This window comes from Carya illinoinensis, chromosome 13 (genome assembly GCF_018687715.1).
Source record: "Carya illinoinensis cultivar Pawnee chromosome 13, C.illinoinensisPawnee_v1, whole genome shotgun sequence".
In the NCBI taxonomy this organism is placed as follows: Eukaryota; Viridiplantae; Streptophyta; class Magnoliopsida; order Fagales; family Juglandaceae; genus Carya; species Carya illinoinensis.
This window is the reverse complement of record NC_056764.1, coordinates 25221040-25247846: the sequence shown is the minus strand read 5'-3', so window position 1 is coordinate 25247846 and position 26807 is coordinate 25221040. Positions and strand designations below refer to the sequence as shown.

Below are 26807 nucleotides of genomic sequence, written 5' to 3'. Positions count from 1 at the left end.
GATCCTTCAAACTCGAGGACTTCGTACTATGACTCATTTAAAAATGAGTAGCACAAATGTTATCTCAAGTGCAGGAGGATGTCGTGTAATAATTAGGAATAAAATTCATAAATCGTCTTCACGGGGAAAGTTATTTAAATCCTAACTCATATAAAATGGTGAAAAGTTTTACAAACAAAAATGGTGGTATGTACAATGAATGAAAAAGTGCAATGGAAATAAACAAGGGCACTAGTCATAGACTAGATTCATACTTTTGGATTTTTTTTTAGTATCGAAATAAAACGTAAAAGACTAACAAATTGAAATTAACAATTAAGAATTCAATTATGCTAAATAATTTTAATTAATCTAGAAATTAAATCAGAAACTAAAATTATTTAAGTCCTAATTAACCTCTAATCAATCTAAAATATAATTGTAATGCATATTTAATGGAAGTTTAAAGAAACAAGAAAAATAACTAACAGAAAATAAAATAAACAGAAAATAAAATGTCCAAACTTTTAAGCCAAAAATATCAAGAATACACCATAAATTTCAAATTGAAATTAAATAAAAAGTACGAAATGAAAATATCAAGCCAAATGAACGGAAATAGAGATTGAAAGCAGTGGAAGAGGTTGGACTGTAGCAGCAATTGGACTCCTCAAAAAGCTCTTCAACGGCACTGAAAAATGCCCCAGAGAATATATGTACATACGGTGCTGGGTGAATAAATGTCCCAAAATGAAAATATCATTGTGCGGCATGAATTGAAACTGACTATGTGAAAAGTAGGTGTGCGGCGCTCAATGAAGATAAAAATGAAAAGAATGTGTTCTCGTAGGTCAAAGTCTTCCCACTAGAATAAAATTTTTTCTTTCCAAACTGCGGCGTTTAAGTCCCCATTGAAATTAAAAGTTGCTGTGCGTGAGTCAAATGCTCCCAATATGAGTATAATTGAATTCTCATTTTTATGCCATGTGTGAATTGAATGCCCAAGGGAATTAAATTGGATGTGGCGTTCCTTTTAATAAAAAAAATCATCCATGCGGCACATGCTTCCAAACGAAAATAAATGATGTCGTGCCCTTCCTGAAATCCCAACGTGTAACTTTTATCAACTCCAAACTTTCATTTTTTTGACCACTGCATGTAAAGATAAATAAAATAAAATAAGAAGAATAAAATAAAAAGAATGTATTATGCATATAAAGAAAAATTATTCAATTAAATCATAAGTTCAAAAATTAAACAAAAATCATGCGATTAACCAATTTAAATCACAACTCAGATGTATTCATCTTAACATTTTTTCATATAAAACCAATAATAAAGTAATAAAATAAATAAAATATATTGGTTTTAAATGTATAAGATATGCAATATTTCAGCTCAATCATACTAAAGCAGACAGGGACCACCACCAGGGATGAAGGCAAGCTAGGATCACAGTGGTAAGGCCCTTATGTGGTCGTTGCCAGCAACTTTCTTAGGATTTACTGGCTTCGGGACTCCCAAGGGAACGAGTTGCAACACCCGTGGAACACCAAGTACCTATGAATGTTCTACCAATGAAGGCCTTGTAATTTGTATATTTGTGACCAGCTTTAATAATTATTGTGTACTCACTATCGATGAAAGAATGTGAATGTTTCAAGATTTAACAAATGTGGAAACGATATCTCTGTCAATACACGGCCTGTGCCAATAGATTCTATAGCAGCCAAGTACCTTCCATGTGATGTTAATGGGTGAGAGCAGGTATAGTCGCAAAATATCTGAACAGACTACCTCCACGTGTGGGTTAACAGATGAGATTGGCCCCAGGCTAACTCGTCCTCCACCGCCGAGGAGAATGAGTCCAGCCCTGAGGCTACTCGAACATTACTCTATCCCCATTGTAGTGAAGAAGTAGATGGCCCCTAGGCTCTTCGATACCTACCTCCCCACGGGGATGGGCGTAATGCTTATGGTTGCTTTATCTCTCCAGCGGTGAGAAGCGGGCCAACCCCAATCACACATCGACTTACCTTCTTTGTGGGCATCGATTGACGGGAGTGGGTCCAGTCAGGGACTGCCCAAATAGATTACTTCCCCTTGACCAAAGGGCGAGATGAGCCAAAAGCATCTCAACCCTCCTGTTGTGGAGAGTGGGTAGGCCCTGAGGCCACCCGAACATTACCCCGTCCCACTACGATGAAGAGTGGACACGGCACCAATGCGGTCCACACTTACCTTCCCTGCGATGTCAACGAGGGAAATGGGGTATAGTCACAAACTGTCCGAATAGACTACCTCTACGTGTGGGTCAACAAGTGGGATTGGCCCCGAGCTAGCCCTACCTCCCCTACATAGGAGAGCAGGTCCAGCCCTAAGGCTGCTCGAAAATTACACCGCCCTTGTCATTGAAAAGAGCGGGCGGACCTTCGGCCCTCTGATACTCACCTCCCTTGCGGGGTACCAAAGGGACTGGTGTAATGCCTATGGTTGCTTGGTCTCTCTCGTGGTGGAGTGCAGACCTGTCCTCAACAATTTGACAACTTACCTTCCTCACGAGTGTCGACTGAAGGGAGCGTGTCTAGTCCGAGACTGTCTGAACAGACTACCTTCTTTCGAAGTGCTAAAGGGTGAGATGAACCAGAAGCCATCTTGATCTTCCCAGAGGAGAGCAAGCTAGGCCCTAAGGCTGCTTGAATGTTACCTTGTCCCGCTGCAATGAAGAGTGGCATGGCATCAACCCGGCCCTCAACTACCTTCCTTGTGGTATCAATGGATGTGAGCAGGAGCAGTCGGGAGGCTGCTAGAACATATTACCCCATCTTGTCGTGGTGAAGAGTAATTCAGCTTTAAGGCAGTCGACTAATTACTTCCTTCAGGGGGATGAATGGGGAGAGAGTCATTTGAGGCGCATCTAGCCCTCCCTTGGCAGAATGTGGGATAGTCCCAAGATTGCTTGACACAAACTCGAAAGAGAATGTCTCCTTCAAATGAACAATGGCTCAGAGCTTTCCCGCATTAGGCCGGCAAGTCAGGTTGGTAAACATTGATAATAGTCTATACCATGGTTTGACCTCTGTAGTGGACACAAGAAAATGACCCCCTCTCACTAAGCGAGAGGGTCAATGAGGCGAGCCAGATCATTCATACCGCTCGAACTCCATCAAAGCATTCGGGTGAGCCTGGCTTACACGCCACTCGACCCACTCTCACTAAGCGCAAGGGCCAACAAGACGAGTCTGATCATACATACCGCTTTACCTTTGTCAGAGTATTTTGGTGAGCCCGACGTACGTGCCGCTCGACCCCCTCTCGCCAAGTGCAAGGGTCAACGAGGCGAGTTTGGTCATACATACTGCTCAACCTCCATCAGAGTATTCAAACGAGCCCTGCTTACAAGGCCCTCTCGCCAAGTGTGAGCGCCAACAAGGCGGGTTCAACCTATGTACCACCCGACCTCCACAAAGGATTTCTGGGCAAGACTCGCTCTATATGCCGCTCAGCCCCCCTCGTTGAGTGCGAGGGTCAACGAGATGAGTTCAACCTATACGTTGTTTGACCTCTGTGGCCTAAGTAATGTTCAACCCGTGTGGCAACTAACGGGTAAACAAGCCATTCAACTTGGCGGGGTGCCACCAAACACATGGAACTGCCCTCACAATGCGGGAAGTTAGTCGCTTGTCAGAAAAAGATAGTATCATGCCCCAACTATCAACATGCTATTGCCTGTGAGGGGATCGTGAAGAACAAGAATATGCTAAATGGAAAAGAGCGATAATAGTAAAGGCATAAACAAAGAATATTTTAATAATCAACTGTTGGAACCCTTATGGAGGGGAAGGTTACAACATATTCGCAAGAAACCATACAAAGAAAAAGAAGTAAAAAATGATCTACAGGCAAAACGAAACTCGGCGGGGCACTCAACGGTATAGTCGACAGAAAAGGTTGGTGTTAGCGAGGTTGTTGGAGAGGTGCCACCCGATGGGTACATGGAGGGTGAAGACAGGGGGGCATGCTAGACCTGAGTTTGTTAGTGTCCACGATCAGTGAACAGTCATCAAAGTCACCCCCATTACCTCCTACTGGAGCCCCTGCATGGGAGTAGCAAGTTGACACTTTGACCCCTGTAATAGACATGGACAGGTCAGAGCGACCCTTCCTTCATGATGACATGACTCTCAACCAGGATAGGCCCAGAGGTGCGAGCTCGACTCGACTCAGCTTGCTGAACGAGTGAGACGTCGACGAAATAGGAATTGCATAGCAAGTCCTAAGATAGGAAAATCCATTGAACGGTGCAACTACATGGCTCGGCTCGCACCATCTCTACAACACTCCTCCAAATAACAAAGGAAGAAAAAGACCTTAACGAATCACCCCAAAGGCCTGCAGGCCATCCATAATAAAAAGGTTGGGTTAAATCGGCAATGCCCAACGCTCAAAATCAGTAGACAGCAACTCCTCCCCCACGAAGAAAAACCTAGCCGACATTCTCCGATTGCTCGGACGTCGACCCACGACGAGCCCTCACCTTGAAGGGCCGACAAGAAGTTGGAAGACTTGTCAAGGCAGGGGCTCTGCAAAGCTCGGCTCACTCGAAGGGAAAATAAAAAGACCTGGATTTCGAAAAAGCAAAAAGGGAGATGTGACAAGTACCAGCCACCAATGGGTGCTTTATATAGGCAACTTATGGCATTACGTCCCTCTCCCTCCCCCCCTCCCCCCGGGGAAGGCCTAGGGAACGTGCCTATCCTACCACCCATCACATATGGCACAACTCTCCAATGAATGTTATGTGAATCTCGCAGCATCACTAATGCCTGACGGCGTTGTTAAGGCAAGAAGGGTAAAAAGGGAGGACCTCGACATCTAGCCACTTGGGATGCATGGGAACACGAGTGCAGCACACCAATTGCTATGCTGACCTTGCGAGCGATAAGACCCTTACCGTATGGACGTCGAAAGACTCAACCACGGGGAGAACACAAACGACACTAGGGTACAAAACAAAGCATAAAAGCCAGTCCATGTGAAAGCAAATAATTTTATTAAAAGCCAATCCATACAATCAAGAAGGAGGGAAAGACAAACACTCTACATTAAATTAGAAATAAAGTAAAACCAGAAGTGCAGGGCCAGCCTAAAAAGTTCTCAAAGCCGTCTTTAGACTAGATAGGATCTGCCTCGGGGCTATTTGGATCCACCACGGGCACTATAGTATCAACTGAAAAAGCATTGGGGACTAGATATTCCCCCACTTGAGCTCCTACCTCCAACTCCGCTAAGCTAGGTGTAACTAAATCAAGATCTAACAAGGGCAAGTTTCTCCCAGGGTTCAACAACAAGTAGTTCTTTAACCCCTTGCGACCCACAGAAAAGCCATGGTACCAGGCTTCGTCTCGGACTTGTCACACTCGCAATAACTCCTGCTGCAATTATTGAAGGGTAGCCTCAGCTTCAGCGTTCGTGGACCTCAGTGCCTCCCTCTTAGCCCTTACGGTATTAAGAGACCCCCTCCTATTCGAAAGGTACTCGAAAATCTCCAAGAACCTCTTTTCAGTCCACTTGCGAGACAAGTTGGTAGAGTCACGTTTCTTGCTCAGCTCTGAATTTATGGCCCGAAGCCTCTTGAGCTCCTTCGATTAACGATCGAAAATCTCTTGAAGGTTATCTCTCGCATCCGACTCGCGCCCAAGGTCATAGTGACACAAGGTGACCTCATCCTGGGATTTATGCAAGTCAGACTTTAGATAACGCAGATGTTGGTGCAAGCCAGCAGGGGAACCTTCTAGTTCCTCTTGAGTTCCCTCTCGGTTCTAGGATTATCTAGGGCCATGCAGATTAGGGAGTGAGACTTCTTGTTCTTGGTCTCCAATCTCTCTTGGCGGTCCACGACAAAGGCCTCCAGTCGATCCACACCCTATCACAAAAACACCTGCAGAACTGTGAGATAAACATTAGAACAACAAAGAGTAAAAAGATGCAAACCTGAAGACAAACATGTGCTAAGAATTCCCCAAAGTCGTAGGCCGCCGCTCGAACTCGTTGCATGTGGTCCTCTATGTTCCCCAACTGGGGCGTGGCCTCCCTTGTGGGGGGAGCCCCGACTCCTGTCTCCTAGCTAGAGATTGCCTTAGAGCTTGCTCTAGGCCTTGCGAAAACTGCTTTAGCCCCGGTGACAGTAACAAAAGCTTCAAGGGCATCTAGGAACTCCTCTGATGCTAAGGTCTCCCAAGCAATGTCATCACCAACATGAATCCCTTGGTGCCCCGCACTTGCTGCTCTAGCTATCGCATCCTTGGCCCCCGACATGGCCTGCACCACCCCTTCCTAAATCTCGACCTCATCCCCCGAGATGGGGCTCGCAAGGAGGATAGTGGAAGTACTGTCTCAGGGTGCCTGAGAAGACATGCCCCTCGACCCTTAGGAAGAATGGCTTTGAGGAGGCTTAGAAAACAAGGCTGCAAGATGCTACCCCATCGAGTGAGAGCATGGAAGAACCTCTGAAACCAGGTGGGATCGAAGAGGGGACGCTTGATACAGTAGATGAAGGGCCCGCGCCCCCTAAGGAAGAGACGTTGTGGGCTTGCAACTAAAAGATCGGTTCCCCACGGCCTTGCGAATAAGAGGATGGGATGCTTGGCGTGGCGGCCCCAAAATCCCCTCCTCATCAAGCGTGGTACAGGCCGATGAACCAGTAACCCTACTGAATACTGTCCAAGAGGAAGGGCGATGCCATCATTGGAATTCGACGCAACTGGCAACTCCCTCGAGGTTTCTTTCCCTTCCCCTCCAAGGGTGGACCAGTGGAGCAATTGCGCCCGAAATGGTTGGTCGACTCTAGCAAAATAGAGGACACTAGGCAATGTAGCGCTGCATGGTGGGCAAATGCCGTTGTAGGCTGTCAGCATTGAGCAGAGCATCCGTTCTTTCAGATGAGCGGTTGCCCAGTTTCGCACAATCTCGATTGGGCAAAGCTTCTCCTAGGTTACAGGCAACCTTACGAGCTCCTCCTGAACAACTCTCAAGTTGGCGTAAATGGGAAAGTCTTGTTGAGAAGCCTGCCCAAAGGGATACTCCCACCTGTCACCTAACATGAAAAAGAAGTGCATGAACCACGAAGCCCTGTTGTCATACTTATGCTCCAAGTTGGCCAATGCCTAGGTAGAACGGAAGCTACAAGTATTATTGCCCCTCTTTAGGATATGATGGGTAAGAAAGAACTTTCGGCTGATGAGATCTACCCAATCCTCACTGGCCTCCTCTAGTGTGTGCTACCAGATAACACAGCACTCCACAAGGATTCTCGAAGAGTTGGGTGAAGCTAGGCTAGCACCATGCCCACCATGTCTAACACATCCTGAACTGGGCTACAAAATTGTAGCCACACATTATTCAAAAAAATAGAGGGAAACAACACAACTTTGTATGTATAACCCTCAAGATCCATAGCCCCTTGTCTGGCCATGGAACCATGAAGACTATGCTTTATGGTACATCGTACTCCCGTCTCAATGTGTCCAAGTCCTAGAGAGTTGCCGATGATCGCCACAAAGAACCTGCATACCTCTATGCCTCTGTGGGAGTCTCTTTAGGTCCTGCCCTCATCGAGGCGCGAGAAGGGCTAGGTGGTCTAGCAGGCCTTGGACCATTCGACCCTTTCGGGGTTGTGCGAGAAGGATTCTCGGGTGCCATTAGAGGGAAGAAAGATGGAGACGAGCACTGGAAATGAAAAGACTTAAACAAGAAGTGACAAAATATAGTACGGTAGCACAAAATGATCCCCCCCCCCTCCCAGGGATTATATACACGCCTAGAGGAATGGTTCGAATTCTGGAAATATGGGAACACCCCATGCCACATTAAAACGGCGAATCCGAAGCACTTGAAGAGGATGTGACAGGAGCCGTCTAAGACCATCAATGCAGACAGGACAAAACGTGCACCATCGAGTGCATGAAGAAAACCGTCGAAAAGTGTCATTATTGAAAAGAGGGGAACAATCAAACCGCATCAACAATATAAAAGGACCAATCACAACAGGACATGCCTAGGAGCCGTCAAATGGGCAAATTAATGATAATGAAGATAAAAGTAATCGCGATTGATCTAACGAAAAAGTAAGAGTCTGCAGAAATTCCCACCGAACCATTTTGCTAGGAATTGGTAGAGTAATTGTTTGGGGGGATTTTCCCCAGGGCCTTGGGCCCAAGAACGTAGGCCCAGTCCAGCTAACATGAGAGTTTTCCATAAACCACTAAAGGCCCAGGAAGTTGAACCCTACCCTCCAAGACTTATATACCTGACAAGCACCTTAGCGGCCCAACTTAGGGCCCTCAACCCATATGAGTTGGATCCAAGTACCGAGTCAAGGACAAGTTGCGGCTCTGCAAATACGGGAAGTTGTTTAGATGGGAAAAGAATGCAACACACCATCTCGATGAGACTAAACTCCAAAACAACACCAGGGAACCATGCCTTATTAATTGTTTTATCAGAAGGCCACACCACATTAAATAATACTTGGTAAAAGACCCCTCCACCTAGTCATAGGTCGTGGGCCTCTGACCCCTAGCACAGGTATGAAAACGGCCCCCAAGTACTGAAATGAGGTTGGATTCTCATAAACTCTGCTTGCTACAACTAGCCTTGGGGGGCTTTTCTCATTTTACCTCTACTAATTTAGGTATTGGATGCTCTACTCAGTTGCCACCCCGACCACAAGATTTGGAGTTACTTTGTATTTGCAGGTTTAAGATTGAAGGCCCTAGTTGCCGAGGGCCTGGCCCAAAAGTGTATGAAACATATCGTCAACTTAGGATAAAATTGACTAGGTCCAACTTATTGAAAACCTATCACTAATAATAATAGAAGAGATAAAACCAAGAGATAAACCGAAAAACGTTGACTCAGATTCCTGAAAGGAAAATGCATCATAAGGCAAGTAAAACTCAATCACTACGAAGAAGGAAATAAACCTTTATAAAAGAAGGAGATATCTAAAAAGGGAGGGGACTTTAGATGACTTTGATCTTCTCTCAATGGAAACATCATCTTCAACCTTCTGAAACCTTAAAATTTTCCATTGTATTGAGAGATACATGAGGCATGATAGATTGTAAATCACCCATTGTAGTAGATTTTGCCCCCAAACATCCCGTGGACTTAGGCTTTTATGCCGAACCACATAAATCTTTATGTCTCTCTCTATTTATTTTTATTTGCATATTTATTATTATTTCATGGATGAATGCGAATAACGCCTTATCCACACTTGAACCATTAGCCTGGGTCGAGAATAATTATTTCCTCCCTCTCGGCCTGTTGTGCGATTTTTTATTTTAACAGTTGGCGCCGTCTGTGTGAACGATTTATTAATCCTCTATACCAAAAATGGGAGAAGGAGACTGATACGTCTCCATAGAAGTAGATAGGTGTCTATTATTTCTGTGTTATCTTTCACATGGGTTTTAATTCAATGAAATTGTTAGCAAAACAAAAAATAAAAATTAACATGTGCATGACGCAACATGCACTGTGCATGCAATGCACAGTGTGGCATCTTGGGTGCACGACAGGACTCACGTTGGTGGGCATAAGGGCCTACCACCTCCTCTATGTGGAGCTGGTAGAGGATGACTACTCTACTAAATGTTCGGATGAAGACAAAGACAACAGTGCTTTTTGCCGGTTACCTACCAGCGTGGCTGCTGTGTACACTGTGCAAGGTGCTATGCAATCCCAAAGTTCCACACACTAGACATCTGTGAGTTGGCGAGACCACTATTGTCCGTTGGCATTTTCTTTCGCCAACAGAAGCTCCGCCCACCATAGGGCTCCTCGCCACGTCCAGTACTTGCGACAACACCCCTCCATCTGCCGCTAGTGGGCTTCTATGGAGACAAGAAACAGCGGACAAGTTCATTGCCCAAGCCCATCGTTCCTCGCCACCCCTGTGGCGAGTAGTGATCTCACCAAGCAGTTCACTGCCTGTGGCGGGCAATGACACACGACGATCACAGTTGCATGGCAGGCAACGTCCCTTGGAGCACCTCTCCACCGCCACAAGGCCCCTCTTGCCGTGAAGCTCAGCACCAACCATGAGCTTGTGGGGTCGACACTCTCTATAGCCTGCTACTCTTGTGGCGGGCAACGAGTTGTTCACCACCAATTTTGCATTCCATGGAAGCTCCCTCGCCCGTGGAGACAACCCCGAGTAATTCACATGATGAGCAATGTCCCTTGGCGAGCACCTCTTCACTACTATAGATCCGCTCTCGTTGTGAAGGTTCAACCCAATGCTGCAGCCTAGCTCCATTGCCGTGAAGGCCTCTGCCACCTCTTGGTTTTTCCAGGTCACAACAATCACCTACCAAGCCCCTCCATTGGTGGTTCCTCCTCCCTTGAAATGATTCCCAAGTGCAGCTACCGTACACCAAAAGAATGAAGTTCAACACATAAGCAGTACTAAGCTTGAGCATGTGGACAAATTGGTCGTCTGAGAGAGTTGATGCAATGATTGACATCATGAATGGTGCTTTGTCCTCAGTGTTCCAAATAAATGAAATAGACTACATCGATGTTTTAAAGATGTGTGATATACTATTCTCTCAGTTGTGTTTGAGAGTTCTGTCGGCAACTGCATTGCCACATGGAGACGCCTGGCGACCACTCCCTACTAGACACGCAGTGGAGAGCCCAATTGCTCGAGTGGTTGCATGCCCTCGAAACATAATTGGCATGCTGGTCTTAATCGAAAGCAAGTTCAAAGAATTCACATAGAACCCGAGGGCAAATAAATGACAAAGAGGATGCACTATAATGATCAACTCCTATCGAGCAAAATGAGTGGAAGCCATCCACAAAGCTTGAAGCATTAGCTATAGAGTCACTCTCAAACACCACATGGACACCTCAGCTCCTTATCTTCATTGAAACAGAGGCACACACCAAGCAATGATGACACTCACTCGGATCACCAGCACTTCACAAGCAACCAAGTCACCCCGATCAACAACGCTCACCCAAATTTACAACACCATTCCCAAGGCAATGAAAATACTCGCCCCAAGCAATTAAAGGCATGTGTAGCCCTTGATCATTCCCGAAATGCCTTGGGCCTTGCCTGAGCACTATTGGAATCTAATGCTCACTAGAACATTACCCCACTTAGCTTAGGTTTGCAAATCTCAAACTTGTGATTTGGATTATCTAATCTAACATGTTTGGTTTTTTAGTGTGGTCGAACTCTGGCTCCTACCATAACAGTGCAATCAAGCTCCGCCTCGAGCCACAATAGTGCAATTGAGCTCCACCTCGTGCCACAGCAATGTGGTCTAGCTCTGCCTTGCACCATAGCAGTGCAGTTGAGTCCGGCCTCTCGCCACACCAGAGCGGTCAAATTAACCCCCCGACACATCAACGGGATCGAGTCTTACCTCCTGCAACAGCAACACGGTTGAGTCCGGCCTTTTGACCCACTAGAAGACTCTAGTCCATCTCTTGCCAAAGTCGATGCTCCACGATCACACCTATAAGCTGATGCTCAGTGCTCGACCCATAAGTCGATGCTTTGCGCTTGAACCCATAAGCCAACAATCCGAGTTTGCACCTAGTGCGGTCGAGTCTATCGCCCACCTAGTTCTCAAAGCCGAGTGTCTCCACTCACCCCTTTAACATGATTGAGGCAACCTCTTGCTAAACATAAAGTCGAGTGTCTCTACTCACTCCTTTAACACAGTCGAGGCAGCCCCCCACTAAATACAAAGTCGAATGTCTCCACTCACCCTTGGCGAATAAAGGAGGAAAAACCTTCGTTAAGTGTTTCCATCCTTGCCCCTTTAACGCATTTGAGGTACCCTCCCGCTTAAACATAAAAGCTAAGCGTCTCCACTCGCCACAACCGTTGCCAACGGGTTACCTCCAAACTCTACAACCGCCTTTTGCGAGCTACCTTTGGAAACGAGTCGACGAGATTGGTAATTGCCTGAGATGAACCCAAGGGGTCAACGGGCTCCCTAACCACTTAGCGCAGGTTATAGCAAGCAAACTCTAACCTTAAAAACCAAAATCGAAATGCTAACAGAAAATCACATCAAGGGGCAAAAAATCCACTGATACAAACAAATAGTAAAAAATTGTCATGGAAATACGCACTCTTTGCTAACAATGAACAATCTCTTGCAACCAATCAGACAAACGTTCATACAAACAAACTCAAACCGAGCTCGGCGCTCGCACCTAATGCATTCAAGTCCATCTCCTACCCATCTCTCCAAGCTGAGCTCCACGCTTGCACCTAACGTGGTTGAGCATGTCTGTCGCCTATCTCACCAAGCTGAGCTCTATGCTCTCACCTAATGCGGTTGAGTCCGTCTCCCGCCTATCTCTCTAAGCCGAGTTTTGTGCTAGGAGTTACTTCACCCTTTACCAAACAAATAGAAAACCAGAGAAGATTTTTGAAGTTTACTGTTCTGCATATTATTGATTTGAAAATTCTCAAAGCTTTCTTGTTGAGCAAATCGACTTTAAGAATCGTGGACAACTGTTGGGATAAAGTTAACTGAGTCCAACCCATTGAAAACCTATCACTAATAATAAGAGAAGAAATCAAGCCAAGTGATAAGGCAAGGAAGATATAAACCAAAAGAAGTCGACTTAAATTCCTAAAAGAAAAGGGCATCATAAGGTAAGTAGAACTCTATCACTCATAGAAAGGAAATAAACCTCTATAAAAAGAGAAGATCTCTACAAAGGGAGGGGGTTCTCAACGACTTCTCTATGCACATACTCTTTCACACACAATGACTTCAAATGATCTTCTCTCAAGGGAGACATCATCTTCAATCTATCAAAATCCTAAATTCTTCTATTGTATTGAGAGATACGTAAGACCATGAGAGATTGTAAATCGCTCATTATTGTGGATTTTATTCGCCAAACACCCCCTAGACATAGGCTTTTATGTAGGGGTGGGCAGCGGGGCCCCGTTACCCGCTGCCCCGCCCCGTTCGCCCCGCCCCCGCATAGGGCGGGGCGGGGCGGGGCATCCACACCGTCAGGGCCGAGGCAGGGCCCCCCGGCCTGTATGGTGTAACCCCAGCGGAGGCGGGGGACGGGGACGGACCCCCCCGGTCCGTTTTTCCCCCGCCCCGCCCCGTATGATATATATAATATATAATATATAATATTATATATATATATAAGTTTAAGTTATACTTAAGTTATTTTTCTCCCCTAAAGCCTCCGGGGACTGACCCTGACGCCACGAACTCGTCTAGCGATGAGGACGATGATTTCTTGGGCCGGCAACATGTGAAGCGGTACGTCGAGGAGATCAACATCGAGTCCGATTGCAAGAACAACGTTGTTTCGAAAACCCGGAAACGATCTGCTGGAGAGGCCACGGCCACCCGGAGGCCACTGAAGGTGGCTCCGTCGAATGGCAAGAAGTTCCGAAGAGTACGACAACGGCCATGGGGAAAGTGGGCGGCCGAGATTCGAGATCCCACAAGACGTGTACGATTGTGGCTGGGTACCTACGACACCGCTGAGGAGGCTGCCATGGTTTACGATAACGCAGCCATTAAGCTTCGAGGTCCCGACGCTTTAACCAACTTTGTTACTCCACCCAAAGAAAAGCCCGAAATTAATGTTCCTTCGGTTTCGAGCTATGATTCGGGCGACGAGTCTCACTGTCACGGTCACGGTCTTTCTTCACCGACTTCTATTCTTCAATACAGAACTCCTTCCAGTGAAGAAGCCCATCTCACAGAACAACAAAAACAACATGAAGAACACCGGGGGGCCGGACGGATTGCCCCCCCACCCCGTACCCCGTCATGCGGGACGGGGTACCCCACCCCCGCACACCGGGGGACGGAGGGGATTTTCCCCATCCGCCCCATGCGGGGGCGGGGGGCGGGGAGGGCCTACCCCGCACCGTATGGTGCGGGTAGCACCCCTACTTTTATGTTGAATCATGTAAATCTTTACGTCTCTTTATTTATTTTTATTTGTTTATTTATTATTATTTCATGGATGAATATCAAGAACACTTTATCGACACCTGAACCATCATTGTGGGCTAAAGATAATTCTTTCCTCCCTTTTGACCTAATATGCGATTTTTGACATTAACAAAGTGATTTCATGATCCTCAAATAATTGAGGATGAACTTGTAAAGCAATCAAGTAGTTTGTAGTTAACAAATAAAGAGTTAAAGGGAAGTAGTAGTGTCACATAAGGATGTTCAAGATACATACACATGACAATGGTGGACTTAGCCAGTTCAACATGGATGAAAATCGCATTTTAGAAAGATCCTTATTATTAGTATTGCCTGTTTTATTCTCTCATTTCATTAGCTTCATTCTAATCTCATTTATTTTCAAACAATATCTACACCTAGAGTTATGAGTGAGAGATTAAAAACGAATTACGAGATAACTATAATGAATAAACAATCCTATCTTTTTTTCCTTCTATCTTTTATCCTTCCCCATCAATTTAGAAGGCAAGAATACAACTTTAAGATTCCAGTGGGAAGCTGCAATTAATCTTTCAATACCACGCCTACTTTCAGCTCTAAAATTGATACCGCAATGTTGCTGAAACCAACATCACTGCTTAAATTCACACCCAAGTCCTTCAAGTGCTCCTTCACAAAAAAACAAGAACTTGATTTTAGCTCGACAATCAAGCTCGTTTGATTCATCCTCCCAATAGAAAGAGGTTTCATCAAAGTCTTAAGAGAGGTTCTCCTGTAAGACAAAGTACAAGTTAATTTTCTAGTTGGGGTTTCAGATGAACAGTTGGATGTCAAAGTTTTCCATCACGTTTGAGTCAGAAAGAGTGAAGTTGGAGACACTCAGGGAGCCAACTCTAAAATGGGGAAATTGAGGTTTGAAGAAAAGTAATGCAATGAGGACAGAGCTGAATATGATCAATAAAAATACCAGCAACAAGCTCACTCAGTGGATGATGGTGGAAAGGAATGGCAGTGACCTAGTGGCAATGGAGGGGTATATGGGGGGTGTTGTCGACGACTCCATCAGACTAGGTCGCCTGAGCTACCCGTGGCGGCTTAAGGTAGATGGTAATGTTTGTGTCGCTTGTTAATTTTCTCAAAGAGATGGTACTCTGTTTTCAAAATGTGATAACATTTGAAAATGGCTAAGCTGGAGGATGAAACATTGTTAATCCTTGTTCCTGAATGCATAGTAGAAAGTTAGTTTGAAATATTTTTGCAAACGTGCAATATATTAGCACGCGAAGTGAGCGTATCATGTGGTAGAGATGGATGTAAATGTCAATTCCACTTCTTCGTTTGATAACACCACATGATGATTTCATTGAAATCAGATAAAAATCCCTAAACTAAAAGTGCCCAATGTTTTTAAACACTACTTTTATTTTACCTAAATGTAAAACAAATATCAACACACCTGCACATAACACCGAGGGTGGGTTACACTGCCAAACATCAGCAGCCATCCAAGTGACAAGTAAATATATACCCAGGGTCCTTGAGGCCTAAACAGACTTGATATACATAAGATGCCAAAGGAAATATAATTTTTGAATTCAGAAACAAACGTGGTACATAAATGCAGATCCCGTCTCAGTTAATTTAATAAAAATATGTTCTCAAGAGCTAGATCTGGTGTGTGAAGGCATCAAGGAGAGTTTGGCATTGCAGAATAATGGCTAAAGCTGCCTTCAATCTTAACCAGGATAAAGCTGTCTTGACTCTTATCCGATAATTGGTTTCTAAATCACATACGCATTTGCTGTTCAATCATGTCTTATCAACTATGAACAAGAATAAGAGCAGCTGGAGAAAAGATATCACTAAAGTGATGAGTTTACCATATATTTGGCAGAAGAGTGTTATTAACTTGTATGGTCACTATGTACAACAACAGCAGGCATTGAAAGAATCACATAATGAGACTAGAAAGAGAAAAAGAAAAAAGAAAAAAGAAAAAAAAAAGCCTGGTTGTTCTTTTTAAAATTCAAGCCGAGCTTGAATATGTAAATGATTAACACTAACTACTAGAGCACTTACAATAAATCAAATCAGAGCAAACTTACCTTGGATATTATAATTCATGAACTCCGCCCAATGTCTTCAATCATCATTCCTTTAAGACTTTTTGCTAACCAAATAGCTGTCTCCCTCGGAGAGACCTTGTCTTTCCCGAAAGGCTTCAAAACAACTGCAAGCTCCTCCAATCTACTTTGCTGGAGCAAATCTGCAGACAACTCAAGTAGCCCTTCAAGTGCCTCTGCTCTCTGCCTAAAAGACTTGACATCCAAAATTTCCTTTGTCGGTGGTTCCTCTTCAGTCACGGGAAGGTTGGGCTTTGTTGGCTCCGCGATATCAGATTTTGGAACAGCAGGGTCAGGAACTCTCATATCTGCTTCCTTGAGACTTGATTGATCAGAAAGATTTGATTTTAAACTCAACGTTTCAGAGCCATTTGATGATTTAATATTTGCAGAAGAGTTTGTGTTTCTTGTCTCCATTTCATCTCTTACTACATTTATCAGCTTACCAACGTCCACATTCTGAACCCCCATATCTACAGTTTCCAATACGGGCTGTTCACTCCCAACACGGAAACTACTATGCCGTATGACATGTATAACATCATCAAATGCTGGGGAAAGATGGGTGGCACCTGGTTTTTCAATTGTTGGATTTGGCGAAATGATTCCTTTATCTGGATGCAAAATCTTTTGGCCTGAGGATATGGAAGACGCAATGGAAGGGGTAGTATCTGCAACTGATGATAAAAGTTCCCTCACAGTAAACTTGTCATCACCGCTGGATGCAGATATAAGGTTTGATTGTATCGATGTGTCAGGCCTACTACTTGGCCTGCTTAAGGGGGTATCATCTCTGCAAACAAAGATTTGTTCAGAGCTTGGGGCTGGGAGTTCTTGAAATGCACTTGAACTCGTTTGCTCATTGACAACAATGGTATTTTTAACATCTAGGATCTCCAAGGTTTGGACCAAAGATGTCACAGGTGTAGTATCACCTCCATGGGTTTCCCCAGACATCTTCGAATGCAACTGGGTAGCAGGTGAGCTGCTGGTTGTATTTGATTTAATACTTTGGGTATGAGTGATACTCTTATTATCAAGCAGTATCTGTCCTTCCATTTCAATAAATGGTGCAGTGGCATCATCACAAGCCTCAGATCCTTGAATTGACATTGAAGATGAGACAGAATTGCTACTCCCTGTTTGCATTCCTTTTGAACCTCTTTCTTGAGCCTTCTGAGGCTCTTGTATGATCTGCCTAGAAACATGTGTTAGGCAACTGTTAGGCACTTGAAGAGGAGTCTTTTCAGCTTCATGGGGCATCTCAGTTGGACCACACTTGACAATACTGCTCGCTGCATTTGGAACATCATGCCCCACTTGCTTCATCCGTGCTGGAAACGATGATCGTCTCACCACATTAGGTGGGGTTCTTTGCCTTGACTTGGCATGAGGTCCATCTTCAACAGCCTGTTTTACAGGACCAGATGGAGGAGTCACATCATGTTTGGGTTTAGTTTTAGGTGAGGACTCGATTACAGGCAACTGCAGAGAAAGATCATCATCTATCAGCAATTAGTTCCATACAAGGACTGAAACTAAAACAGATAATATGAATAACAGTTGTACCTGATGCTTTAAGGGATCTGATCCCTGAATCCGCTTTGCAGGATCAAAGGATGCCTTTCCAGGTGCAACAGGAGGTGTATCTGCATTAGCCTTGAAACCAAGAGCAACGGCACTAGGTCTGGGCACTTTAGGAAATGCTTCAGTGTTTGTTCTTTGAGTCAGTGCAGCCCCAGCCTTTGTTCGATTGGCCCTCATTGGAGAACTATTTTCTCTAACTTTCCCTTCTTTTAAAGCCATCATTATATGTTTAATGGTTTTTGGCTGCCTTGATTCAATACTAGATACATGTTCATGGTGAATGGGTTTCATCATCTCTTGCTCACCCATTTTGACTCTGCACATGTGGAGCCGATTTTCTTCTTCGCTAAGCAGAAGCTTCTCAGAGCCATCTTCATCATCAGTAGAAGCCAATTCGGTGTCAGTGCCTTTGCTATTACTGTTTGAGACTGTCACTGGAATATTCTTTTCACTTGACAGCAAACTATCTTTGTCACTGCTCGAACTAGTACTATTTTGGCTTTCAGCCATATTTCTTCGAGAATTACGAGTGGTTGAAAAAGGCTTGTCTGGGGAACATCCTGTTGGAGGACTGCATGATGGACGATATTGATCTACATAGGGCTGCAAATATGGGTGCTTCAGAATCTCGGATGCCTGACCAGTACAAACCCAAAATGTAAGATGAAGTAGTAATCGCAAAAATACTTTTCAAAGGCACAATGAATATAGAAGAGATACTTTTTTGATAAGTGAATATAGTAGAGATACTTACACTAGGCCGATGCTCTGGGTTTTTCCGTAGCATGCCTTTGATAAGTGTTTTCCTGTGTGCAATGTAAGACACTGTTTATAATGCTTTCCAGCGTCCAATATTTTGATAGCATGTAATGAAGAATATGAAGTTGAGCTTAACCAAAGAAGTAAAAATTTAGTTAGTGAAGTTTCAAGATTTCTCCTCAAGGCTTGTTAAACAATCTCTCTCATTGGAGAGCTCTTACCTTCAACCATCAATGCCAATCACTCGTGGCTCTATCATTCTCTCTCTCTCTCTCTCTCTCTCTCTCTCTCTCTCCAGGATATATTTTTTTTTTCATGAAAAGGGTAAGGAGGTGGGTAGAGACTGGAGGTTGGTACCCTCGACCTTGGTATGACCACAGTAGTACCCATTCATCAGGGAGCACCTCAAAAGGGATCTAGACAGCAAAGACCAGCAGTGCTCCTTCAAGATGGCTTGAGCCATAACCTGGCCTCAACACCACCAAAGGCAAAATGATACTAAAACGGTGGGTAAAGATCACTGGCAAGAGTCTCATCTCCTTAGCAAAGTACACTAGGAGACTCAAACTTATAACCTTCCATCTACCAAACAATATTGGAGTAAGCCTCTTACAATAAACCAACACCCTTGGCAGTGACCAACATACCTACTCACTTGCTTCTATTATGTGCCCATTGCCCATCACTTGTCCTTGCATAGTTGGCCGACCCCAAAAACATACTTTCATTCTTAACATAAAACTTTCTGTACCATGAGCATGCCATTCTATATATTAGACTAAAGCCAAAAGTTCAAGCTCTGTGCAAGAATTATTCTATTTGCCAAAAAACCAGTATATGTATAAGACAAGCAACGAAGGGGGGCCAAAATATAAATTTTGGACAGTAATTGAATGCCTCCAACACTCCAACACATTGATTCACAAAAAACCAGAAGGCCAAAATCAACAAAGAATTAATTTTAGAAGGCACATGGTACAGAAGCAGAATTGCGGTAAGCTTCTTTTCCTCGAGAAAATTCTAAATGGCAACATGACATGCTTATCACTTCCATATGTGATGGAACAAATAGTTGTACGTATAAATTAAATCTAGCCTCCAATGAAGGTGCCTGAAGGAATAGAGAGATAGAGAAACAGCCGAGTCAGTACCCATTTAAAATGCAATAGTCTAAGCAAAGCACAGTCCCACATGAAGAATTGGCAACAATTGTGTAATTTAGGAAGATGTAGTATGTCTTCAAATTCAATCATAATAAGCATAACAATGGTTTATTGAAACTTACAAAGATGGAGAATAGCAGGAAGGCAGAGGACCAATAGAGGAACGATTTATCTTGCTAATTAATCCTGCCATATCCTGAAATCAGATTTATAATGCCAACATCAAACAGCTATAACCTCAACTACAATCAAGTGAAGTTTTGAAACTCACAACCGTTTGAGATAGCACAAGAAATCAAGGATAATTAGTTTCAAAAAGTTGAAAGCATTTACAATGAGTGAAAAGTTTATAAGATCAGAAGTTGCGCCATTAAGCACTTCCAAATTGATATATTTTTGTACCTGTGAAGTGCATGAAGGCAGAACAGTTCATAACCTAAAGCACTGCTCTATTGAAAAATATAAATAGCCTGATCTATACACCATCCCAGTCGAGATCAGATGGTTTGCAACTTGCTTCTTTAAAAGCTTTCAACACTAGATTTAAAGGAAACCGAGAGGAGAAAAAGGAGGGGGGGGGCGGGGGGGGGGGGGGGGGGGGGGGGGGGGGGGGGGGGGGGGGGGGGGTGTTTAATACAAAAGCTGGAAATATGTCATCATGGTGGTTGTGATAGCTTTAGAATCTTGGTTTCCAACTTGTCATTTGACTCATTCTGGAACACTTAAAAAAAAAAAAAAAAAACACTTTTTATGTATTGCAGAAAGGAGCAATTTTACAAGCAGAGAAAACATAATTAAAAGTAGCAATATGCCTCTTTTACTTTCCCAAAAAACCAATTGCACTTGAACTACAACTGGTGACACATAAATACAAATCATACGATACGATCTTGTAAAGTTTAATTACAATATCCAGATGGACCTTGTTATTGAAACGTAAGGATTGGTTTCAAGTCAAAAGACTTACAAATGCTTTGAAAGCAGGACGATGAGCAGCCATCTCATACATACAGCACCCTGGTCGATGATAAACCATTTATGCCATACACAAAATAGAGATAAAAGCGTTATGGGTATAGGATATAAAAACACATACCTAAAGACCAAATATCAGATTTAAATCCATAAGGAATATCTGCAAGCAGAGCGTTATGGGTATAGGATATAAAAACACATACCTAAAGACCAAATATCAGATTTAAATCCATAAGGAATATCTGCAAGCAGTTCAGGACACATGTAATTGGGAGTTCCAACTACCTGCACAAGAAAACATGTAACATTTATTATGTCACAGTGAAAATACAAACAGTATAAATTCCTTTACTTTCCTTGAATATTATGTTGTTCACCCATGCTAACATATAAGAGGTAAATAACTTCAAATATGCAGGATAAGCATTACAACAGACTTTATTGCAAGTGTATGGAATGGGCAGCTATGTATGAGAGAGTTCAATAGGAGAGGCCACAAGCTACCATGCAAAAATTTTCAGCAGTCTTTAGGAGGCGCTTTTAAAATTTTTAATAACTTTGAAAATGAACTTAAAAACTTTATTTTCTAACCACAGTTTGTGAAAAAAATTGAAATCATTTATAATTTTTCCTTGTTATTTATCAACCTATAAAATTTTCTAGTGCCATCTAGCATGTGAGCAATTCAAGTTATAAAAATTTATTCAAATCAGAATTTTATTAGTACGAGACAGAAAAAAAAAATGAGGAAAAAAACAGTGTTTTGCATATATATGAGGATAACGAATTACTAAGCTAACTATAGTCTAGGAAAAGTGCCATGACCAAGCTTTAGCTACTACATGGGCTCTTGAAAATTTTCACATTGCTTTTCTAATATACAAAACAAACAAATAAGTGAATGATTTTACTTCTACACTTGTAAGTGTATGTTATTGATCTTCATGGTATGGGCATAAAAAATAACACAGTTTCCCATCCAATCTTTTGCATGATAAAACAAAAGAAATTCCACAGAAGCACATACTGAAGAGGCCAAGTCATCTGCCTTCAGAGTTTTGGCAAGTCCAAAATCACCTATACAAAACCAGACAAGAAGAAGGAAGGTCAGTTTATATACATTAAAAAGGTCCTAAATCAGTGCAAAGTTGACTACAACTAAATCAAAAATTAAATGAACTAACCAAGACGAACTTCCTGATCTTTGGTTAGAAAGATGTTGGAACACTGACGAGAGAGCAGGAGATAAATTAGCTATAAAATTTTCATATGCAACGAGGACTGAAAAATGACTAGCTTGAATGCATACTTTTAGATCACGATGTAGGACGAATTTTGAATGTAGATATTCGACTGCCAGTAGTAACTGTGTGAACCACTTGCAGAGTTTCTAAGCAATGTTCACAATTATCAGCATAATCATTAGTCATTAACTGAAGATATTGAATTCCAATATGAGCATTAAGGATAAAAAAGATCTCTTAAATGTATATTATAAAGAAAAATAGAATACCTCCTCTGGAAAATAAACGCCATTGGACTTTTTCATCAACTCGGCCCTGTTAAAGGTTTTAACAATAAAAATGTCAGTAATTTGTATTTAGATAATTATTAATCAAAGCTCCATACTTGAATTTTTCAAGTATTGCAAGAAAGACTCACATGTCTCCACCTTCACAATATCCGGTTACAATGCAAACATAACAACCCTATATTTACAAATAAGTAGAATTTCAAATTGAGGACGAATACAGCAAAAGTATAACAAGTTGATCAAGCAATCATGAATACGAGAAACGTGTGCCAAAAAAGAAAGTCATCACCTTCTCGACCCACGCCTCTTTAAACTCGACGATGTAAGGATGTTGGATGCGCGCAATTAGAGCCATCTGCGATTCCAAATTCCCAAAAGAAAAAGAATTACAAAAGCAAGTAATCATCTACGCACATTTTCTAATAAACATTTTGTACTAAAAAACCTAACAAAAGGAGATTCCGAATTGGAGCTACCTCCTGATGAGCAGATCTCCTGCACCGCTCAGTCTGCCTCGCCAGCCGGATCTTCTTCAAGACATACCTGAAAGAAAGAGATTCATAAAATCTAATCACCCTACGAAAATGCTGAGTACACATATATGTTCACATAAGAGTGAGGAAGTGACTCAGCAAGAGGAAGCAGCATTACTTCTTCTTCTCGGCCTTGTGATGGACGAGAATGGCGGCTCCAAAAGCGCCGCGACCGATCTGCTCCATGATCTCGTACTGATCCATGCCAATAGAGAATCCAATCCACGAATGGCCCCCAAAAATCACCACAAAAGGACAAAGCCAAAAAAAGCGATCGTCGCTCCAACCAATCAATTTCCTCCGACAGCTTTCAAAACCATATTGGAAGCAAAAAGCGTCACATGCTTCCGCGTGCGGGACTTCCAGAGGCGATTGATTCCTGCTCGACGAACGGCCGGATGTACAAAAGCCACCGACAATGTGTTCGTTCTCCAGACCTCTCAGGTGAATCGCTCGGATTCCGGTATATATAAACTAATCTTCTGCTTGAACTGAACCATGTTGATTTTGTTTGGATCAAAAGATTCGAAAGAAGAACAGTGGATTCGAATCTTTTCAGCTTCTACACCTATCAATCTACCTCTTTCAGTTCAGCTTCAATGTGGCCTTGCTGTTCACCCTACTCTACTCTCTCTCTCTCTCTCTCTCTCAATAAAATAAGAAATTATAATATAATGTGTTTCATTTCCTTTTTCATTTAAGAGAGTATGGTGCGGTAGTTAAAACCACTAATCTCTTAACTTTTTTTAGTCTACTCTTTTTATTCAAGATTCTCGTAATTTTTGTTTAAATTTTACCACATAAAATAGGAGAAATAATTAAGATTCTCAACAATTATTTATATTCCTAAATCTTTATACATTTACTGTCTCTCTTCTATTTACATAAATGTTGAAGTAGACGATAGTATTCTTACCGTTAGTTTGGTTACTATTTATTATTATTTTATTATTTTTTATCTACTTTTTACTATTATTTAATACTATTTAATATTTTATCATTATTATTTATAGAATATTTAAAATCATCTCAATGCCCAAACGCAACCTTAAAAATGATCAACCATAATAAATCTCAAATTTTTTATTTGAGCATCTAATAATTTTTAAAAAGCAATTTATGCACACAATAATAAATATTATATAATCCATTTTGTATATTTGTTTTTGTATTTTTATTAAAATTATATTAAGTTTGGATAAGAGTTTGAGCATATGAAATAAGAAATAGATATAAAGTAGTTATTTAATGAGAAATGTTTTAGCTACAGAGAAATTTCATAAAAATAAACTTACAAATTGATAGGACTTGATATTATATATTAATTTATAAAATTACTTATATTATAAAATAAATTTAATATAACACATGATAATATATCAGTTTATAAATTTATTTTTATAGAATATTTATTAAATAAATTTTATAGCACCTTTTTTTATGCATCTTTTGATTACTCTCGAGGCTGCATTAATTTGAAGCATGAGAGAAAGTGAAAGAGACGTGATCCCATACCGGTAAGTAATGACAATTTAAAGCAATGATTAGCGTAATGTACACATACAAGGATAAGGTGATCCATATAATACGGGGAGCAGTAAAGGCAACCCCAAGCACCAAGGTGTCAGCACCCACCCCCTCTCTGTTTTTTCTTCACAAAACCAAACCATGTGCCTCGTGGACTCCTTGCCAGCAATCCTAACGTGCGCCAGGTAGGCATTGCTCACAATACACTATACAGAACTGCAACTCCTCCATGATATCATGTGATTGGTTTTTCACGTAATGAAGAAATTATAAATTATTCCATTTAAGCAATGAACGAGTAAATAAATAAGTTTAATTCATTTTAAATAATAAAATACATGTTTATATGATTTTTGCACTACTCGGAAAAGTTTTTTTTTCTACCTTTATTATGATTTTTTATTTTTTAATTAAATATGTATAAAATTAAAACATAGATATATGGAGAAGGAGTGTGATGTGAAATCACTTGTCTTAAGATTTTAAGCTAATAGAAAATTGTAAATTTTATTATTTATATTACATTCTTAACATTTTCTTATGTGTGACTATTTTTCAATGAATAGGCCGAACACATAAATTTTTTAATTAAATGAAGTAGAATGTATGGTAAGGATTCAAAAACAGGATGTTATAATACTTTGTAAAATCACAATTTTTTTCAAAAAATTTAAACTAATAAAAAATATAGATTTTAATTTGTATTATATTCTTAACATGTCGTCATCTATACAAAAAATTCTATTACAATAATTGTAGTGATCAAAGGGAGTGGCTATTCTGACAAATTTCGTAAGAGAACATCATTTCCATTGCCTCCATGTTTTAATTTTAGAAGAGTAAGAAGGTGGCTACAAACGGAAAAACTTGATCGTCAACAACACCCAAGTGCCCATATGACGCCAATGCTATCCCTATAATCATCAGAGTCACAAGATCGAGTTAGGGCTGAGCAACTGGGTACCGGACCGGGTATCCAGGTATATCCGGCCCGGAACTTGGATTTCAAATCCGGGCCGGAATCTGACCCGGATATAGCCGGTTATGACCCAGGCTGGAACCCAGATTGATCCAGATTTTTACAACCCGGAAATCCGGGTTCCGGCCTCTACCCGGACTCTCTCACCCCTCTCCCCATTCTCACTCTTTCGCACCACACCCCATAAACCCAACCACCATGACTACCTCCTCCGCTTCCTCATGGCCCATCTTAAACCGCCGTTCAATCCCACCCACCTCCTCCAATTCCTCAAGTCCAAGCTCCACCGCCACCCTGCTTTCACTCACTACGACTTCCACGTCTTCAACTGGGCCTCCACCGTTGACTCGTTCCGTCACGACCACTCTACATTTGAATGGATGACCCGCACTCTCGCTATCACCGACCGCTTCGACGACCTTGGATCTCTACTCCGGTTCATGGCTTCTAACCCCTGCCCCTGCTCCGACGGTATCTTCTCTTGCCCTCGAATTGAACCCATCTTTAGATTTTCGATCAATGCTTATTCTAGAGTTGGAAAATTAAATGATGCTGTGGTTGCCTTTGAATGTATGAAAAAAATGATCGACGAGAGGCCTAATGTGGATGACGATGATGACTGGACGAGGCTAGGGTTTCGAAAAAATTCGTAGAGAGAGAGAGTTAGATTGTTTGGGGGGGGGGGAATCGGATGCTATATAACCCAGTGCCAAAACGGCGTCGTTTTGGCACTGGATTTGAAAACTCGGGTACCGGATTTAAAACCCGGGTAAACCCGGTACCCGAACTAGTGCACTCGGGTTTTAGAAACTGGATATCGGCCTGAGTGTTTTCCGGGCCGGTGCCCGTAACCGGAACCCGGTTATCCAGGTTCCGGACCGGGCCGAAAAAAAGAATCCTGCCTGGTTGCCCAGCCCTAGATCGAGCTAATGTGGCTCCTCCTTCCCCACAAGGAAAAACAACAAGGAAAATGTTTGTCGAACCGATACATCCAACTAATAGTGCATTTTGCATTTTATTTTATTTTAATATCATCAATCTTTGTAGCAAGGTCCAAAAAATAAGAAAAAGTCTAAATTCAGTCCATTCACATATGAATCGCACACGAACTCAAGCTGTGATGCCAGCTCAAAAATTAAACGTGACATTTCAATAAATGGAGAGAAATTTGTGGAACGCGGGGAGAGATGGACTAAAATGAAACGGTTCTTTTTATTATTTCTTAAACAAAGTGTTTTAAGTTCATACAAACCCTTCTCCTTTGAGCTTCATCTCCTCCCCTATCTACTACCCCATCTCCCTCCATCCCTAATCCTAATTTCCCTCCTCTCCATTCAACAACAAAAAACAACTCTACAAGTGAATGATAGTTTCACTCTTTTAAATTAGAAATTGATGTTGAGATACACCCATTTTAAATCATTTATCCAAACACATCATTTTCATTTTTCACGTGGTGAATATAAAACTCTTCAAATGGGCGTTATATGAGATAGAAAAAAGGAAAGGAATTGACTGAATCTATAGAATTTATTTGAAGAAAAAGGCAAAAAAAGAAATGGGTATAGGATTGAATCTAGACTGATCAATATTTCAGAATAGGCATTGTATTTTGGCCTAGTGAAGAAAAATGAGTCGATGCTTTTTGTTT

At 42.1% G+C, this 26807-nt stretch overlaps 2 protein-coding genes across 3 annotated transcripts; one reads left to right on the top strand and one right to left on the bottom strand.

The window, feature by feature from the left end:
* Positions 1–479: 479 nt before the first annotated feature.
* Positions 480–23316, bottom strand: LOC122291647 (serine/threonine-protein kinase Nek5). Of its 2 annotated transcripts, XM_043099477.1 has the most exons (15): positions 22769–23316; positions 22594–22660; positions 22407–22472; positions 22246–22292; positions 22097–22142; positions 21893–21973; positions 21768–21810; positions 21611–21660; positions 20787–20868; positions 20576–20625; positions 19731–19804; positions 18441–18492; positions 17669–18322; positions 16082–17584; positions 480–1131 (listed from the first exon to the last, which is right to left on the bottom strand). In XM_043099477.1, the coding sequence occupies exons 1-14, from the start codon at positions 22852–22854 to the stop codon at positions 16097–16099; spliced, it is 2886 nt and encodes a 961-aa protein (XP_042955411.1). In that variant the 5' UTR covers positions 22855–23316; the 3' UTR covers positions 480–1131; positions 16082–16096. The 2 variants fall into 2 exon arrangements, with proteins under 2 accessions (XP_042955411.1, XP_042955409.1); XM_043099475.1 differs by lacking the exon at positions 480–1131 and having other exon boundaries at positions 15834–17584.
* LOC122291073 (ethylene-responsive transcription factor CRF3-like) lies at positions 10465–14887 on the top strand. The gene is made up of 3 exons (XM_043098722.1): positions 10465–10748; positions 13164–13746; positions 14792–14887. Exons 1-3 carry the CDS (start codon positions 10465–10467, stop codon positions 14885–14887), a joined length of 963 nt encoding a protein of 320 aa, XP_042954656.1.
* Positions 23317–26807: the final 3491 nt, after the last annotated feature.

What these genes read in the sequence shown, in the direction of transcription:
- LOC122291073 (XM_043098722.1), top strand. Translation starts at nt 10,465, where the DNA reads ATGTGGACAAATTGGTCGTCTGAGAGAGTTGATGCAATGATTGACATC. An exon ending in CTGGTCTTAATCGAAAGCAA is followed by an intron (nt 10,749 to 13,163) that starts GTTCAAAGAATT and finishes TATATAATATAT; the next exon opens with AATATATAATATTATATATA. An exon ending in GAACTCCTTCCAGTGAAGAA is followed by an intron (nt 13,747 to 14,791) that starts GCCCATCTCACA and finishes TTGGGGTTTCAG; the next exon opens with ATGAACAGTTGGATGTCAAA.
- LOC122291647 (XM_043099477.1), bottom strand. Translation starts at nt 22,854, where the DNA reads ATGGATCAGTACGAGATCATGGAGCAGATCGGTCGCGGCGCTTTTGGA. An exon ending in GGAGATCTGCTCATCAGGAG is followed by an intron (nt 22,473 to 22,593) that starts GTAGCTCCAATT and finishes TTGGAATCGCAG; the next exon opens with ATGGCTCTAATTGCGCGCAT. An exon ending in ACCCAGAGCATCGGCCTAGT is followed by an intron (nt 18,323 to 18,440) that starts GTAAGTATCTCT and finishes TGTACTGGTCAG; the next exon opens with GCATCCGAGATTCTGAAGCA.